Genomic DNA, 17,129 nt, shown 5'->3' with positions numbered 1-17,129 from the left:
AGCCTCAATGTTTACAAAGGCTGTACATGTGTCAGATCTTTTGGTTCTCTCTACAACCCGGTGGGTAAGTGCTATTATTATCCCCTTTTACTAAAGAGGAAATGGAGGCTGGGAGGTGAAGTAATTTCTTGCCTAAGGTCAGAGGAAGGATTTTAACTCAACCTCTTAGGAAGGAAAGGCGAGAAATACAATGCTGCCTCCTTTTCTGGTTCCAACCAACTCGTCCCAGGCTAACCCACATTATTATTGTTCACCATGTTGTTCAACTACTCTTTGGATCTGCCAAATAGGATACTCTTCTTTTAGCCTGGACCCCCAGGGATTGTTTCTGGAAATACAGCCCCCAAAGACCTTTACTTTTGTTTTTACTTTGTATTTTCGATCAACAAGCATTTTTGCTTTCTCTCTTTCCATCTTTCCCTTCCTCCTGACCATTTAGAAGAAAGACAAAAAACCCTTGTAACACATATACATGGTCAGCTAAACAAAATTTCTGTTTGTTTGGTTCATGTCCAGAAAGGTATGTCCTTCTGCCACTTGAAGCCATCACGATTCTGTCAGGAGGTGGGGAGGACCAGTCCCTCTCCATCACAGTTGGTCATTGCATCTATCCAGTCTTTTCAAGTTGTTAAAAGACTTTGCTTTTGTCAACTAATTAGGGGTCTGAGAAAGAAACCAAAACTGACCTGGGGATTAAGCTAAGTATTAAGAAAGAAACCCACACTTTTTAAACTGGACTGTAACTAAGCAGTATGATTGTATGTTCTGAGATATCTCACTGTGGTAAATTAGACTTTACTCTCCTAAACGAAAACAAAGTAAAAGAACTGGGCTTCCTTCTGCTTACTGAACACACCCTGTGCTTCCCATCCTTCCCACTTTTGCCCAAGCTGTACCTTATTCCACAACCCCTCCCTCACTGTCCAATCTGGAAGACAGTCTTTAAAGTCCACTTCAGTTGCACCTCCTCTACAAGCCCTTCCCATCTCTTCAATCATAAAGTGATTTTGCCCTTTTCTGAAATTTTCCCAATCCCCTAACATCGTCAGCATTTCTCTCACAGGCATGAATCAGGTTCAATCTAGTACTTTACCCTTTCCATTTCTTGATCTCTACTGGGGCAGCTAGGTGGCTCAGTGATTAGAGCACTGCCCTAGAATCACAGGACCTGAGTTCAAATTTCACCTCAGACACCTACTAGCTGTGTGACCCTGGGAAAGTCACTTAACCCAATTGCCTTAAACATTCAGGGGCATCTCCAGTTGTTCTGATATCTATCTATCTATCTATCTATCTATCTATCTATCTATCTATCTATCTATCTATCTATCTATCTATCTATCTATCTATCTATATCTATCTCTATATCTCTCTCTCCATATATATATATATATATATCTTCCCATTGGACCCAGATGGGCTCTGGAGGAGAGAGTGAGGTTGGTGACCTTGCACAGCCCTCCCTCACTTAAATCAATTCAGTGCAAGTCATGACATCACCCTGATGTCATGGTTCGAAGGACAAACAAGATCTCTACTGGGACTGGTGAACTAGATAGGAGCAAGCTGTAAAGCCCCCAATGCCAGGAACAAAGACTCAGGCTAGTCCAGAACAGTCTTGTTCCTCAGCCCTAAGGCTTTCATCGTTCACACTACTTTAAGTCTTAATCCCTAATTCCTACCCTCAGGACCAGAACCCCCACAACGCATTCCGGTCCCCATCAAATAGGCTCGGATCTTCTACTCTTGATCCCTGATTACTTTCCCCCTTCTGTCACTGCTACTATCACTGGATGCTCTGTGATGGTTTCCTGCCTTATTTCTTCTCCTTGGTCAGCATAGCAGGCTATATGAGTGTGCTTCTTGGGGTTTATTTATGAGAGGAAAGAATAAACAGGCTTAGAAATAACACTTCTGGGGAAAGTCATTATTAGACCTGTGGATCAAAGGAAATTCCTCACTTCCACACTAGGTGTCCCTAAACTCCCCAAATCTATGGCCTAGAGTCTATTACATATGAAAAACATCCCCCTTTTAACATCAAAAAGTTATAGCCCGACCTTCTAGTAGTTGTATTGTTAGTATCCTATGATTGAGAAAATGTATGATAAAAAGGTTCCATGAATTCAATAACACTTGTATTTATTTTTTCTTATATATCTATGTATCATATACATACATTTGAAGAAAGAACAATCATACCATGTTACCTTTGACCAGTTACTAGAGCTTTGAATTCACATAACCTAAGTTCAACTAGTAACCAGTAACCAGTTTTCAGGACTCATACCCCCTACCTAGGGTTTTTCCATTTGGTTCATGTCTCAGTGTCCACTAAAAACAACAAAAACGAAAACAAAGCATCCTTAGGGAAAAGCATCCTTCGCTCTCTTCACCTGAACTAACAAGACATTAAAACTTTATTTAACCTGACAGACAAACAAAAAGGGATTCATACCAGAGCCTGTAAATAATTAAGAAAAACTCTTTTCTTCTCTTGGTTCCACCATCATCAGAGACCCCTCTAGTCCACGTGACTTATAGTACCAGAGAAGGGAAAAGGCACTTATTTGGTGCCCTACTCAGATGCCAGGAATTGTGCTAAATGCTTTACAAATATTATCTCAGGGAAAGCAAAATTATAACTTGCCCCTCTACCAAGCCTCAGCTCCTTGGGTTTTGTACCATTGAAAAGATAGACTTTATGGTTTACTCCACCCCATCCTAGTATGTATACTGTAGAGAAATAATACGAGGAAATAGATGGGGAGTTCAGGAAAAAGATCTCAAGCCTAGCACAGATGTGTGTGTGTGTGTGTGTATGCGCACACGCACACACACTTGTGTAGTGGGAGAAAGATTGGTTTGGGAGTCAGGGGAGAACTGCGTTCAAATCCCATCTTTGATCATTTGAGTTATGTTGCTATGGGTTTCAGTTTACTCATATGTTAAAAGGGAATAATAATTTCAACCCTTCTCCCACTACACAAACTGCTTCTCTAATATCTTCTCTGATGAGAAAGAAAAGTGGGAGCTATCAAAAGATACTACTGCAGATGTGCTGGGAACATATCCACTAATCTAGCTTTAAAAAAGACAGACAGAAGTTGACTCGAGAGCAGGTAATAGTAGATGAACAGGAAGTTAATTCATGTTAGGGTAAAATAGTATCAGGAGTGTTAGAGCTCAACATGAGATAAGGATGAAGATGAAAAGTAAGGACGAGGGGGCAGCTAGGTAGCAAAGTGGATAAAGCCACCGGCCTGGATTCAGGAGGACCTGAGTTCAAATGCGGCCTTAGACACTTGACACTAGCTGTGTGACCTTGGCAAGTCATTTAACCCTCACTACCCCGCCCCCCCCCCCAAAAAAAAAGAAAGAAAGAAAAAAGAAAAGTAAGGATGAGGAAGAAAAGGGATTTTTAGATATATTGGGGGAACGATGGGAGTCAAAGAAGAACTGGGGCTGCTTCTTGGGATAAAATAGGATGGTGAGAACAGATAAAAGTGAGAAGAAAACAGATTTACTCTTATTTGCTTGTGTTTCTCTGCAAGAAGAATGATCTTTGGACTATAAAAATGGTTACTATAGCACTGATGCCCAGGATAAGTAGGGATATAGTGAGCTCCAGTCACTGGTCCAGCTGACCTATCTTTGCCAATCACAGATTTACAGCTGGAAAGAACTTAGAGACATCTTGTCCACCTCCTTCATTTTACAGAGGGAACCAAGGCCAGAGAAAATCAAGTGACTTGTCAAGGTCACAAAGCTAGTGTTAGAGGTAGGATTTGAAGAGGTCTTCTGACGACAGAACCAGTCCTTTTTATGCTGCCTCCCTGTACAGCCTGAGGTGTGGAAGGAATTAGCATATGTGATCATAAAAAGTGGATTTTTTGAAATGCTATGGTTAGTGAAGTTCTGTACAACTAATGAAAGGACAATATATATTTTTTAAGGGAAAATAATAGAGTCTGTAAACTTACAGGACAATGAGCTTGACCTTTGCTGGGAAAATTCTAGTGTAGATTATGAAAGGCATGGTTGATGACTATTTTGGAAAAGGAAGCAGTGATCACAAAAACTTATTATGACTTTATCAAGAAACATTTCAAGGAATTGTTTCTTGAAATGTTTTAGATAGTCATATAGGGGCAGCTAGGTGGCGCAGTGGATAGAGCAACGGCCCTGGAGTCAGGAGTACCTGAGTTCAAACCCGGCCTCAGACACTTAACCACTACTAGCTGTGTGACCCCCGGGCAAGTCACTTAACCCCAATTGCCTCGCCATAAAAAAAAAAAAAAAAGATAAAGTCATATAAGTGTGAATTAAACCTGAACAAGTAATCCTACTCAAGGGGTCTCCTTTGCTAAAAGTACAATGAGGCAGGGGCAGCTAGGTGGCGCAGTGGATAGAGCACCAGCCCTGGAGTCAGGAGTACCTGAGTTCAAATCCAGGCCTCAGACACTTAACACTTACTAGTTGTGTGACCGCTGGCAAGTCACTTAACCCCAATTGCCTCACAAAAACAAAAAACAAAAAAAAAAAATTACAACGAGGAGACAATTCAGGGCATTTTTATTGAACGCATTCTTCCAAGATGAACAATTGAACCATTAATGACAACTCTTTGGGTCTAGTTATTTATCCAAAGTCATGTAATCGTGTATGTCTCTTCATCTTATCTGTAAGAGTATCATGAGAAATTTTATGAAATGCTTTGCTAAAATCTAGGTGAACTATATTTGCAGCATAAAACTGGTCAGTTAAGTAACCCTGTCAAAATGAAAATAAGGTTAGTCTGCCATGACTTCTTGGTGAAGCCATATTGGGTCCTTGTGAGTAATGATTCATTTCTGAGATGTTCACTTAGCTCTTTAATAAGAGTGGAGATAGCCTCACATGTAGACTGGTAACTGGTGTGACCAGGTATTGGAAGTTTCCCCTAATATGAATGCACCCACATTAAACACATGTAAGCAAAGTAGGGTGAAAGACAGTTGATTGAACACCAATACCCAAAAGTCTTTCAGGATCTCCATCTCCTAGTGTCTTGGCTCTGGTTTTCTTCCACTTGGGTCTAGATTTTAAAATGTAAGGCGTTTGCATAGAATGTATGGTAAACTTAATGACAAATACATCTTTCCTCCATTATGTTTTGGAAAACTTCAAAGAATTAGGGAGACCTATGTCCCATTGAGTTGAGTGTCAGGAAAGTGGATCCATCTTCAGCCTTTGCACCAGACAATGAGATTTTGGGGAAGCTGCCTACCTTGGCTACTCAGTCCAGACTCATCACTTCCCACTGGGCCCTGATTGCTTGTTCCCCAGGGCAGGGGTTCCTTGTACTCTGTTTGCTATGCCATCTCTTATTCTAATCTCCACTCTCTTGGTGCTGCAGCAGTAGTCATCTATATTCAACATCAATGTGACCCTTGAACCTACTCTATTTGAAAGAATCCTCCACACTCACAGGGAAGTAGGTATTGAACATATTGTGGCCACATCATTTATCAAATGTAACAATCAAAGGAAAAATGTTAAGTGTTCCTCCATGGAGCCTTCCACCCCAAGCCATTCCCTAAATTCTTTCCACTTCTGTTCCTATATCTTCAGGCATGAAATTCCTGAATCTCATTCACCAGCAGCTAGTGGAATGAGGAAAAGTTATGTAAATCCAGGATTCCAGATTCGGCGTCACAGAGTATAAAAAAAGACAATAAGAGCACAGAAAAGAGATGGCTCCCTGTTTTGGCTCACCAAACCACCAATGTTTGAAATAGCTGACACACTTAAGTCCTTGGGGACCTTCTCCTCCTTCTTACACTGGGATCACTACATATACTTCAGAGTCTCAGCTTGGCCCCATACTGTTGGTTATCTCCCTTCCTGAAGTCCAAATCACTGGCAGAGAGTCTTGGGTTGCTTCAGCCTGTTAGCAGGGCATGCTAGATGAATAGAGGTCCCTGGCTGGAGTCAGGAAGACTCCTCTTCCTGATTTCAAATCTGGCCTCAGGCATTTATTAGATGTGTGATGCTGGGCAAGTCTCTTAAACCCTCGTTTTGCCTCAGGTTTCTACATCTAAAAAAATGAGCTGGAGAAGGAAATGGCAAAACACTCAGTATCTTTGCCAAGAAAACTCCAAATAGGGTCACGCAGAGTCAGACATGACTGAACAACAACAGCAACACTCAAACAGTGAGCAGGAAACCTGCCTGACTCTTTGCTCCCCATTCCCAATGGAAGAAAAAGAGAATCCTAGACTGAAGTGCTCATGTGCAAATTCCATCCCTTCCAAATGTCATGGGGTGCAGAGCACCCCAGAAGTTCTCTGGGGCACATCAAGGAATCTTCTCCTTGAGAAACTAAACCAGAGGACAGATACCCTAGAGAGATAAGCGGAACCAAATCGGACTGAGCTAGCTTCGATCTCCACCCTCTATTCTGGTCTCCCTTAACCCTGGGGAGATAAATATGGGGATGGTCCTCCCTCACTAAAGGAACTTTCCACAGGCAGATGGTCCACCCCCATCAGTCATCTATAAAAGTACCTACCAGTCTCCTGCTTGAGGAGATTTGGTACCTCTGAGCCACGTGCTTTGTGCCTATCTCCCCATGAAAAGTCCAAAGATTTCTTTCATGGTTTCCCTCCCCCAACCCTTCCCTTCCATTGCCCTAAATAAACTACCATCTTATTCTAACTACTTTTGTGTGCAAGAGGGTGTAATTCTGTAAAGAGGATTCCTAAGAACCCAACCCCTAACCGGTATCCTATTTCCCCCAGTACACAACCGAATGCAGGATGTCTGCCCAGAGTGTTTCTCCCTCTGTGGTAAATTCCAAGATTATTCAGCTTCCCTCAGCTCCCTTCCCTACTCCCATCTCACCGCCCCCCCCCAAAAAAATGAAAACAGTAGTACACAAGCATCAGGTGGAGTTGTATATCAACTTCTTCTTAGAAAGTCCCTAATTGAGTGCCTCAGGGGATCTATCTGTACTTGACCTTGTGCCCTCTGACATTTTTTCCAAGGCTCTTGATCCTGGGATAGATGGTATGCTCACTAAATATTGTGATAACAAAGCTACAAGAGATAGCATGCTTGCTGGATAAGTCACATTCCAAAAACCAAAACAGAACAAAACCTTGACAAGCTATAACTTTGGGCTTACTCTAAGATGGAATTTAATAGGGATAAATGAAAAGTCTTATATGTAGGAATTAAAAAAAATAAAGATACCTTTGCAAGGACAGGATGGGGGAAAACATGGCTGAATAATCACTCATCTGAAAATATTTGGGGGTTTTATGGGGTTACAAGCTCCATATGAGTCAATATGCTTGATAGCAGGAAAAATTTTGTTCGAACTTAGTCTGCCTAGAGAGAGATCTAGGGTTCAAGATTAAGGAGAGAGAATTCTCTTCCATTCCAACTTGTTCTGTAATTTAGATGTTTAGTTCTAGGGAATTTTGGAGAAGGGCACATGGATAAACTGGAGATTATCCAGAGGAGGGGTGGCCAAGGTACAAAGAGTCTTGGATTTGGAATCAGAGGACCTGGGTCAATCTGTCTCTGCCAGTACTATCCTCTGTGACAACTACCAAGACACCTAACTTCTCTGGACCTCAGTTTCCTCCTCTGTAAAATGAGAGGGGGGGGTTGGTCCTAGATAGTCTCTAGATGCCTTTGTCATATGTGCAAACATCTGAAGGAACTAGGATTTTAAAGTGGTGGAGATACCTCTCTGGTAACAAGCATTTGGGAGACTATCTCATGGAAAAGAAGTGAGTTAGTATATCTGCTTGGTCCCAGAGGACAGAGCTAGGGCTGATGGGTGGATATCGAAAAGAGTCAGATTTAGGTTTGATGTGAGAGAGAACGGCATTAGACAGAAGGAAGTGAAATGGGTTTCTTCATGAGGTGGTGAGTTCCCCAGGGTTCTTCAAGACAACGCTGGATGTTACAGAAAGGGATTGGTTGTTGAAGTAATGGTTGGATTAAATGGCAATTCCCCTGAAGTTTGTAACATGCTGCTAAGACAAACAGTACTTTGAGGTGCCCAACAATGGAAGCTCCAACAATGTAGGTAAGGAGCTACTTTCACAAGTAGTGAGCTCCCTGCCCCCAAATGTGTGTATGTTTGTGGTGGGTGGCCTAGATGACCCCAGGGTCAACTAGTCAGTTGCTTTCCTCTTCCTATAAAATGGGGCTAACCATAGCACCCCACTTCCAGGGGTTGTTGTGAGCATCCAAATCCAATCCAATAAAACATTTATTAAGTACCTATTATGTTCCAGGCCACTGTGCTAAGGGATGGGAAATACAATTAATAAAAAGAATCCTTGCCTTCAAGGAGTTTACAATCTGAAGGGGAGGCAAACACACAAAAGGAGACAGGAAAGGGGAGAGGAGAGAAGGGGAAGGACAGGATGCCTAGGAGAGCAAGCCCAAGCACTGATCAAATGAGATAATTGTAGAGCCTTTTGCCCACTGCCTGGCACATAGCACTATATAAATATCAGCTATTATTATTATTTGGGGGCAACTAAGTAAATAGAGCACTGCACCTGGAGGTCAGGAGGACCTGAGTTCAAATCTGGCCTCAGACATTTACTAGCTGTGTGACCTTGGGCAAGTCACTTAACCCTTTTTGCCTTAATCCACTGAAACCACCCCAGGCTCTTTACCTAGAAAACCTTATGAATAGTATTAGGCATGCTAGTGTCCAGGGGCTCCAGAAGGGTCGGACACAACCGAACGACTGTGTTAGGCGCACATCTAGAAAGGTGTGTGACCTGTGCTGGACGCTAGAGGATGCTTAGGCTCGGGAGTTAGGGAGGGAACGCTGAGCACGCTTCCAGCTCTCATCCACGCGGGGGGTCCAGGAGCGCAGGAAGAGTGCGGCCCCAACCCTTTCCATTGCTCTCCCTATTGGCCGAGGAGGGGGCGGACCTCCCTCGGGGAATATCCAATCAACGGTCTCTGTCGCCGGCGGCGGTGGATCACGTGGGCCCCCGCCCGTTGGTCCCGGAAGGAGCTGCGGCCGCAGGAGCCCGAAGCCCGGGAGCTGAAGCCAGGTGAGACTGGGGGGGGGGACGTTGGGCGTGTCGCAGCGTGGAGGGTTCGGAAGAACTGGACCTCGGGTGGAGAAAGGGAGGCCGACCCAGGGAAGGGAGGGGCCTCTCCTCACCCCACCCCCTCCCTCCGAGGATCTCTAAGGACGCTCCTAAGGCCTGGGCCTCAGCCTCCCCGCAGATGCAGGAACCGGGGGGTGGGCTTCGAAGGGAGAGCCTGCTCGAGCACCTGCTGTAGCTTCTTCGTCCTCCCATCCAGGAACTCCCAGGAGGAGGCAAGGGGGAGGAGGGAGTGGACCCAGCAGGGGGACGAGACCGTTTGGGTGATCGGGGGTCTGCAGGGCCATCCAATAGAATCCAGGACACTTGGGGGGAAGGCTGATGAGCTCCCTTTGAGATGAATTGAGGATGCCAAGAGGACATCCCGGATGGAGCTCTTCCCCCCCCCCCCCAACAAGACTGGAGATTCAGGTCAGGGGGGAGATGAGAACTGGATACGCAGACAGATTGAAGCCGTCGGATGGGAGTGACTGAGATCGTCAAGGAAGAATAATATAGAGATAAAGAGGCATTTCCCGATAGAAAGAGCGCACTGAACCAGGTGTAAGAACTTTCAGACTCGGCCGCTTGTTCTGTGGCTTAGCTCGGGCAGGTCATTTGTTTGACTTCTGTGAGCCTCAGTTTCTCCATTTGTAAAATGAAAGGGTTGAATGAGATAAGCACGGGGGGTGGTTTTTTTTGATCTCACAAGAGAAGGCTGAAGACTGAAGCTTGGGGCATGGGAAGGTTTAAGGATGATTCTGCCAAGGAGTCAAATAAAGCTCAGTTAGAGAGGAAGGAGATTCAGAAGAAAGCGGTTTCCCAGAAGCCAAAGGAAAAGACTGGCTAGGAGGGGAGAGTCAGCTTTCAAAGTCAAGTGCTTGGGGCAGCTGGGTGGTGTAGTGGATAGAGCACTGGCCCTGGATTCAGGAGGACCTGAGTTCAAATCCGACCTCAGACATTTGACACTTAGTAGCTGTGTGACCCTGGGCAAGTCACTTAACTCTCATTGTCCTGCAAAAAAAAAAAACCCCAAATCAAAGTCAAGTGCTACAGAAATGTCTGAGAGAATGAGGACCAAATGGTCATTACATTTGTAGATTAGGCCATCACTGGTGGTTTTAAAGCTCAGCAGGGGGTGGAGGAGCAAATGAGTGGTGACAGTGAGTAAAGCGTAGGTGACTTTCTAGGGTTTTATCAGTAAAAGAGACAAAATATATACAGTATAGCATTTGACCTTTGACCACGGTCTCCTCCAACTGCTTTTTAATCTCTTGCTCTTTCTTCATCTACATCACGCCCTCTGTGTGCTTCCTTTTTAGCTGTCTTGGGCCCTCATCTCTTTTCTCTCTCTACTCCCTTGCTTGGTGATCTCATCAGCTAGACAGATATCCAGCAGATCCGACTATCTGGCCCAGATCTCTTTTCTGAGCTTCTGTCCAACATCACTCACTGCCCAATGGACATCTTAAACTGAACGTCCCATATCTATCTCAAACTCAACAAACCTGAAACAGAACTTCTCTCTCTGTAACTATTCCCCTCCCCAAACTGTCCCCATTATGAGTTTTCCCATTACTGTTGACAAGGATCACCATCCTTCTGGGCACCAAAGTTTGTAAGCTCGCCATCGTGTTCAGCTCTTCTCTCTCCTTCACCGTACCTATCCAACTACTTCCTGGATCTTGTCATTTCTTTTTCTACCCCACTTCTGGGAGATGTCCCCTTCTCTCCACACACCACACACACACACACACACACACACACCACACACACACACACACACACACACACACAGGTGCCCCCCCAGCTCGAGCCCTTATCACTGGCCTAGACCAGGGATGTCAGACATGTGGACAATCCCCATGAGTATCACCCAAACTGGATTAAAATATAATCAGGAGAGGGCAGCTAGATGGCATAGTGGATAGAGCACCAGCCCTGGATTCAGGAGGTCCTGAGTTCAAATGTGGCCTCAGACACTTAACACTTACTAGCTGTGTGACCCTGGGCAAGTCACTTAACCCTCATTGCCCTGTCCCCCCAAATTAAATTAAATTAAAAAAATAATCAGGAAACATTTAACAAACACAAGTACAATAAAATATAAATACATTACATTTAAAAATTAAGGCAATCTGCAGCCAGCAGAGATCCTTATGTATGCTTTAGTGGCTCCATTTCAATTTATTGCAGTAGCCTTCTTGTTGGTTTTTGAGCCACTAATGGCCAAAGTGATTTTCTTAAATTCTACATCTGACCATGTCACCCCTCCTCTCCATCCACCCTCCACCTCCCAAAATCCACTGGGTCCCTTTTACCTTCAGGATCCAATAAAAAGTCCTTTATTCAGCATTCCAAGCTCTTCCCAACCTGGCCCCTTCCTTCCTTTGCAGTCTTCCCCTCAATGTACTAGATTGGCTTCCTTGCTCCTCCTCACATATGAGCCTTCATTTCCTGACTCGGGGACTTGGCCCTGACTGTTCCCCATCCCTGGAATGCTGCCTTTGAGAATCTCTGCTTCCTTTATAACCTGGCTCAAATGCCTCCTCCTCCAGGCGGCCTTTTCAGGGTGTTCCCAGCTACTAGGACCATCCCTTCTAAGGGGTCTCTTCCATATACTCTTGTTTCTCTTGTGTGGTCTGATTTCCATGTGTTAAGGCAGTTTGGATGTGGGCTCCTTGAGGGAAGGGACTGGTTTTGAGTTCTTTTTGTATACCCAGTGCTTAGCACAATAGCACTTGCTTATTGAGCAAGGATAACATGAGGGTTGAAGGAAGGGTTTGCTTTGTTTTTAGGCCAAGGGAGCCATGAATACGTTTCTCGGCAGAAGGGAAGGAAGCAATACCTAGGGAAAGATGGAAGCTGAGGACTAATTGGTTGGGAAAGTTGCTCAAGGAGATAGCTTCCAGACTCCTCCTGGGCGCCGTTTCCCTTTCCCAGGGCTTATTCAGACAGGGCTGATAGACTTGGAGTTAGAGGGCTTGTCTGGGATCTTCTGGGCCAGCTCTCTCCTTTTGCATATAAGGAAACTGAGGCCCATGGTGCTTGTGACTTATCCAGGATCACACAGGCAGTAAGTGGAACAGCTCACATTTGAACCCAGACCTTCTGACTCAAGTCCACAATCTTTCTTCTGCATCACAATGTCTGTAAAATACCAGATCTCTGCTTTTCTATCATTATTATTCATGAGGGAAAAGAGAATGTTGATTCAGAAGTAAATGCCCCAGTTCATTCAATAAATATTTATTGAGGGACTACTAGCCCAAGGAATGGTACCCAAGGATACAAACCAGAATGAAATCGGCCTTGGCCTCTTGTTTACAAAAGAAGAAGTAGAAGGTTCTCTGAAGGGAGGGAAAGCTGATGTTGGCAGCTGTGTGGAAGATGGTTGGCAAGGAGACTGGCATGGACTGGGGAAGACCTGTTAGAATGTGATTGGGGTCTCCTAGATGGGAGGTTGTGGGTGGGGGGGGGTCTAAAGGGGAGGTGGCAGAGGCTGCCCAGGCCAGGTTGGGCCCTTCTGGTTTCCTGACTCATCTAACTCCAGCCTCTGCAGGGAGGGAGGACCTGTCTGTGGCCCTGAAGGTCATCACTGGCCCTGAAGGTCATCACCGTCACTGTTGTCCAATGGCCTTCATCAGGACTGCTTGATTTCAGAGGGTGCTCCAGCTTCTTCCATCCTTATTTGGCCTTGACTCAGCCCCACCTCCCTGGAGTCCCACACACGCATGAGAGAAAAGGGGACATTGTATTCAAGGACACAGGAACAGGTAAAAGTTTGCCAGTCTTATCAGAGACATAAATAATAAAACCTAAACCCTAAGAACTTTTTGCCCAGCAGCGGGCCCCTTAGCTTCCTTTTTCCAGCCTGAAATGGGAGGCCTGTTTGACTAAATCCCTCCCCACTGGGACTCGTACCCAGTGTCCTCCTTTGGGGGTATGGTGAACCCTGGGTCCTTTGGTCGTAGCGTGACCCAGCCTTCTTCTGGTTCCTCTTGCCCCTGCAGGCCTGGACGTTGGGATGGAGGCCAGGACCACAGGCCTTGCTGATGGTGATGGGGGTCTGCGGGTGAAAGTACGCCCCATGGCCCCAGGGGATAAGGCTGCAGTTGGGGAGTTCTTGGCAGTGGTGGCAGCGGAGCTGGGGTCAGCTCTTGGAGCCCGGATGCTGTGGCGGCCGTGGTTCCTGCTGCTGCTAGGGTGTGGCTTTGCCCTCCTGGCAGCCTCATCCCGCTCCCTGTTGCTGCCCTTGCTGGTCTTGGCGCTGTTTCTGGCAGTTGGCCGCCCCGCGTTGGCCCATGTTTGGGCTCTGTATGCCCACCGAGACATGAGCCTGGGTGTGGGGGCTCCAGGGGCCACAGGCTTTCAGTTCTGGGTGGCTGAGGATGCAGGTGGCAGTGTGGTGGGCATGGTCGGTGTGTCAGGGGTTGGGGAAAGTGGAGATGGGGAATTGGAGCTGAGGTCCCTGGCTGTGGGCCCAGAGCATCGGGGTCATGGGGTGGGCAGGGCCCTGTGCCAGGCGGTGCTATGCTTTGCCCGTGGCTGCTCTGGCTGCCGGGCCGTGGTGCTGGACACACACATGCTCCATAGCCCTGCCCAGAGGCTCTTCTCCAGCCTTGGCTTCCATCCAGGCCCTGCGTGCCTGCAGCCTACACTTAGTGGATTCCTGGCCGACCTCCCTGTCACTCGCTATCATTATGCTCTGACTGGCAACAACACTGAAGATAACAGCCCGGCGGGTGAGGACTAAACCTTCTACTTGTCAGCCAGGGGACCGAGCCTCCCACCCACCCATCTGCCAGCCCAGATATGCCTCTGTGCTGAGTCTCCTGGGGATGGAGGTGCTTATGCCAACTCTGCAGGCTTGGGAGATGGGTGATGAGCATGTGATAGGGGGTGGGGTTAGACTTGTGAGGTCGGGAGGATGACTAGGGCTTAGATGTGGTGATGGGTGAGCATCAGGGTCAGATGGGTCTCCTGGAAACAACTAGAAGGGGCCTGAGCTGAGAAACCCTGGGAAGCTGGAGAGGGCATTCTGCTCAATCTGGCATCTGAAAAACAATACGAAGGGTTTCAGCCATCTGCAGGGGAAGTGGGACGGTCACCATGCCATACAAGGTGTGGCTGAAAGACCCTAATAGTCAGAGCTGCCCCCAATGGGATGTGCCAGCTGGGGAGACAGTGGATTCATCATTTGTGAGGGGCCTTAAATAGAGGCTGAGCGGTCACATGTCAGAGCAGTAAGGGGGCGGGCGGAATCGCTGCACCTGAAGGGGTTGTTCTGGTTGCCCTCTCAGCTTTTTCCTAATTCTCAGATTCTGGGACGAGGGGGCTGATCTTACTTACACCCAGCACATAGTTAATAAATACTTGTTGGATTGGGGCTTGAACAAGGCCTAAGAAAATAAAACTATTCCCTACCCACTGAGCTCTGCCTCTCTCTGTTGGAGACTTTTCAGAAGATCGTTGGAGATGAAAATGGGTATCTGGTGCCCTCCCTTCTCTTAGAGATATTGGGTCTGGATGTGCCCACATCATCCTCCCTGCCCCATCTAGGCTGGTAAGCCTGGACCTGCGAAGCCCCCAACCTTGGGCCTTAAGTTTCACTGAGTAGAACCAGTTCCCAGGGATCCTCCCCTAGGTTCATCCAGAGGACTGTTGCTCAGGACTTCCACTTTTCCCATCTGTGGGTCCTCCACCACTCCAACCCTGAAGGCTGCCTGGCTCCTGGGACTTCCCAAGGGGGCCTGCTGTGGTAGAAAGACAGGAATTTGGAGTTGAGTGCATTGTGGGCATCTTGACTCTGACTCCTAGGAAGGGGTGAGTACAATGGCGAGGGAGAACTGGGCCCTGCACACGGGAGGCGTCTCTTAGGTACTTGTTGGATTGAAGATTGTGACATCTCTCCCCTCCTAGCTTCTGTCAAAAGGAGAGTAGTAAGGCCTCTCCTATCCAGAACTAACTTGGCATGTCTTGAGCAAAGAGCTTTGTAAGTCAATTAGCAAACACCAGGAACTGTGCTAGATGCTGGGCTGAGTGATCACATATCTGCAGACAAAGAATGGGATGTGAGCCTCAGAGTGCCCGAGAAATGGACGTTCTGTTTGTTACTCTTGTCATTGATTATCGTGTGCTGCTGCCATCTGCTGGTGCCTGATTCTAACATCTCCATCCTTTTTTCCCTTCTCTCTCCTGTCCCTGGGGCCTCATGGCAAACTGTAGGCATTGCCTATGGTTTATTTTTTAGAGGATAGACTCAGGATAATACATTGGGGTAAATCATTAGATGTAAGTCATAGATAAACAAATACCCCACCCCAGACTGAGCAGCCCCCAAGTCTGGCCCAGGGGGTTTTCCCAGCCTTGGGTGCTCCAGAGGTCACCTACCCCCTTCCCTACCTCAGAAAAGGCAGAATGGGCAGCTCATCTCCCAAAAGGCTGCAAGTATGGGCCAGATTGGGTCTGATGGGCTGAGCTCTTTATCTGTTCAGAAATATTGGGCATCTTAGTCGATTAGGGTCTCTTGTCTTCCCTGTCCCTTCATGGGAAGCCCCCTCCATCTCTTTTGAGCTAGCCATTGGATCCTTTTTACAGGTCTAGAATAGGGGCTGGGGTTTCTGGAGGCCTCTGTGTTCTTGGACTTGTCCCTGATCCACATCTGCCATTGGCCAGGGCTGTGGTGGCTCTGGGTGGGGCGCACATTGAATCCAGCTGGCTCTGGGCCCCTGGGGTGACCCTGGGAAAATGTCAGGGAGCCAGGGTCAGGAGAAAGCCACATGGGAGTAGAACCAGGACAGGGAGCATCTGTGAAGTAAACCTGTCTCTGTTTACTCCAGCTTAGGTCCTTGTTTGTGCAATGGTGGTACAAGAAGTGGTAACCCATAAGCCCACTAGGCAGGCCCTCCAGACCAAGGAGGCGGGGCACTAAACCCAGACCTGACACATGTGTTTTGATAGGAAGGATAAGCTCATGTGGACCACTAAAAGAGACGCTTCTGGGAAGGACTGTTCAGTATGGAACCTTTTCCTAGTGCACGATTCCTCAATCTGTAATTTTCTTTTTCCTTGTAAATAAACCCTAGAAAATGCTTTTGTGTGGACTGGAGTATGTGGCCACGAGGGAGGGGGGAGGGAAAGTTGGCTGGGCCCTTGCTTGGGCCCCCTGAGGACAGACCAAACCATATTGGAAGGTTCTCCAAGCCAGACAAGCTCAGAGACCAGGAGGGACAGGGAGCTCAGGGCCCAGAGGAAGGACAGACCAACCGGGAAGTGGAGAAAGGGCAGAAGATGAATGTCCTGGAGCTGAGGGCAAAGATTCAGTTGGTTCTAAAAAGACCTGGAAAGCCGGCTGGAAGCCTGAGACCCTGGTCCTGGGGTCCTTCTTCCTTCTCTGTAGCCAAGGGCTTTGCTTCTTTGTGCTCCATGCCCTCCACCAGGAGCAGCACTCCTCTGGTCTGGTATCCTTCCATCTCTAGCTAGCAGGTCCTGCCCTGAAGGCAGTTAGAGGTGCTGGGGCCTGGGCCAGGGTGGGTCAGATGAGCCCTGGCCATCAGCAGTTTGGGCCCCTTCCTCCTTCCCCTGTGTCTCTGAGTCTCTGACTCTCCCTGGGTCTCTCCTGGCACAGATGGCAGACCCACTCTGGCTCTCACCTTCCCTAGCAGCTCCCAAACTGTAGGGTTTGTTTCCCCAAACTGTTGGCTTTGCATAATGGGCCGTATGCTCCAAAGTGTGCAGAGCACCCCTCCCAGAGCCCGAGCCCGAGCCCGAGCCCGAGCCCGAGCCCGGCTGGCGACAGGAGCAGCAGGGCCAAAGAGCAGGGGAGAGGAATGAGGCCGTTTCCTTTTCGTGCCTTTGGTGTGATCGAGGCCATGTGTAGGAATCTGGGGCCACTGGGAACCTTGTGTGTTCAGCCCTTTCACCCTTCCCCTCTTTGGTCACTCTGGGTAGTGCCAAGGACCCTCTGCCATCTCTCCCTTCTTTTCCCAACTCATCTTGGCTGGAGAACTAATTTAA

The 17,129-nt window shown here is 47.3% G+C and overlaps 1 protein-coding gene across 3 annotated transcripts; it reads left to right on the top strand.

The window, feature by feature from the left end:
• Window positions 1–8,942: 8,942 nt before the first annotated feature.
• On the top strand, window positions 8,943–16,189 carry LOC122732586 (N-acetyltransferase 8-like). Of its 3 annotated transcripts, none has more exons than XM_043972825.1 (3): window positions 8,943–9,074; window positions 12,673–12,886; window positions 13,124–16,189. In XM_043972825.1, exon 3 carries the CDS (start codon window positions 13,138–13,140, stop codon window positions 13,864–13,866), a length of 729 nt encoding a protein of 242 aa, XP_043828760.1. In that variant the 5' UTR covers window positions 8,943–9,074; window positions 12,673–12,886; window positions 13,124–13,137; the 3' UTR covers window positions 13,867–16,189. The 3 variants fall into 3 exon arrangements, with proteins under 3 accessions (XP_043828760.1, XP_043828761.1, XP_043828762.1); XM_043972826.1 differs by having other exon boundaries at window positions 9,011–9,074; window positions 12,664–12,886; XM_043972827.1 differs by having other exon boundaries at window positions 9,017–9,074; window positions 12,774–12,886.
• Window positions 16,190–17,129: the final 940 nt, after the last annotated feature.

Source organism: Dromiciops gliroides, chromosome 6, assembly GCF_019393635.1.
Source record: "Dromiciops gliroides isolate mDroGli1 chromosome 6, mDroGli1.pri, whole genome shotgun sequence".
Lineage (NCBI taxonomy): Eukaryota > Metazoa > Chordata > Mammalia > Microbiotheria > Microbiotheriidae > Dromiciops > Dromiciops gliroides.
The sequence above is the reverse complement of the archived record's forward strand: the minus strand, read 5'-3'. Positions and strand labels throughout refer to the sequence as shown.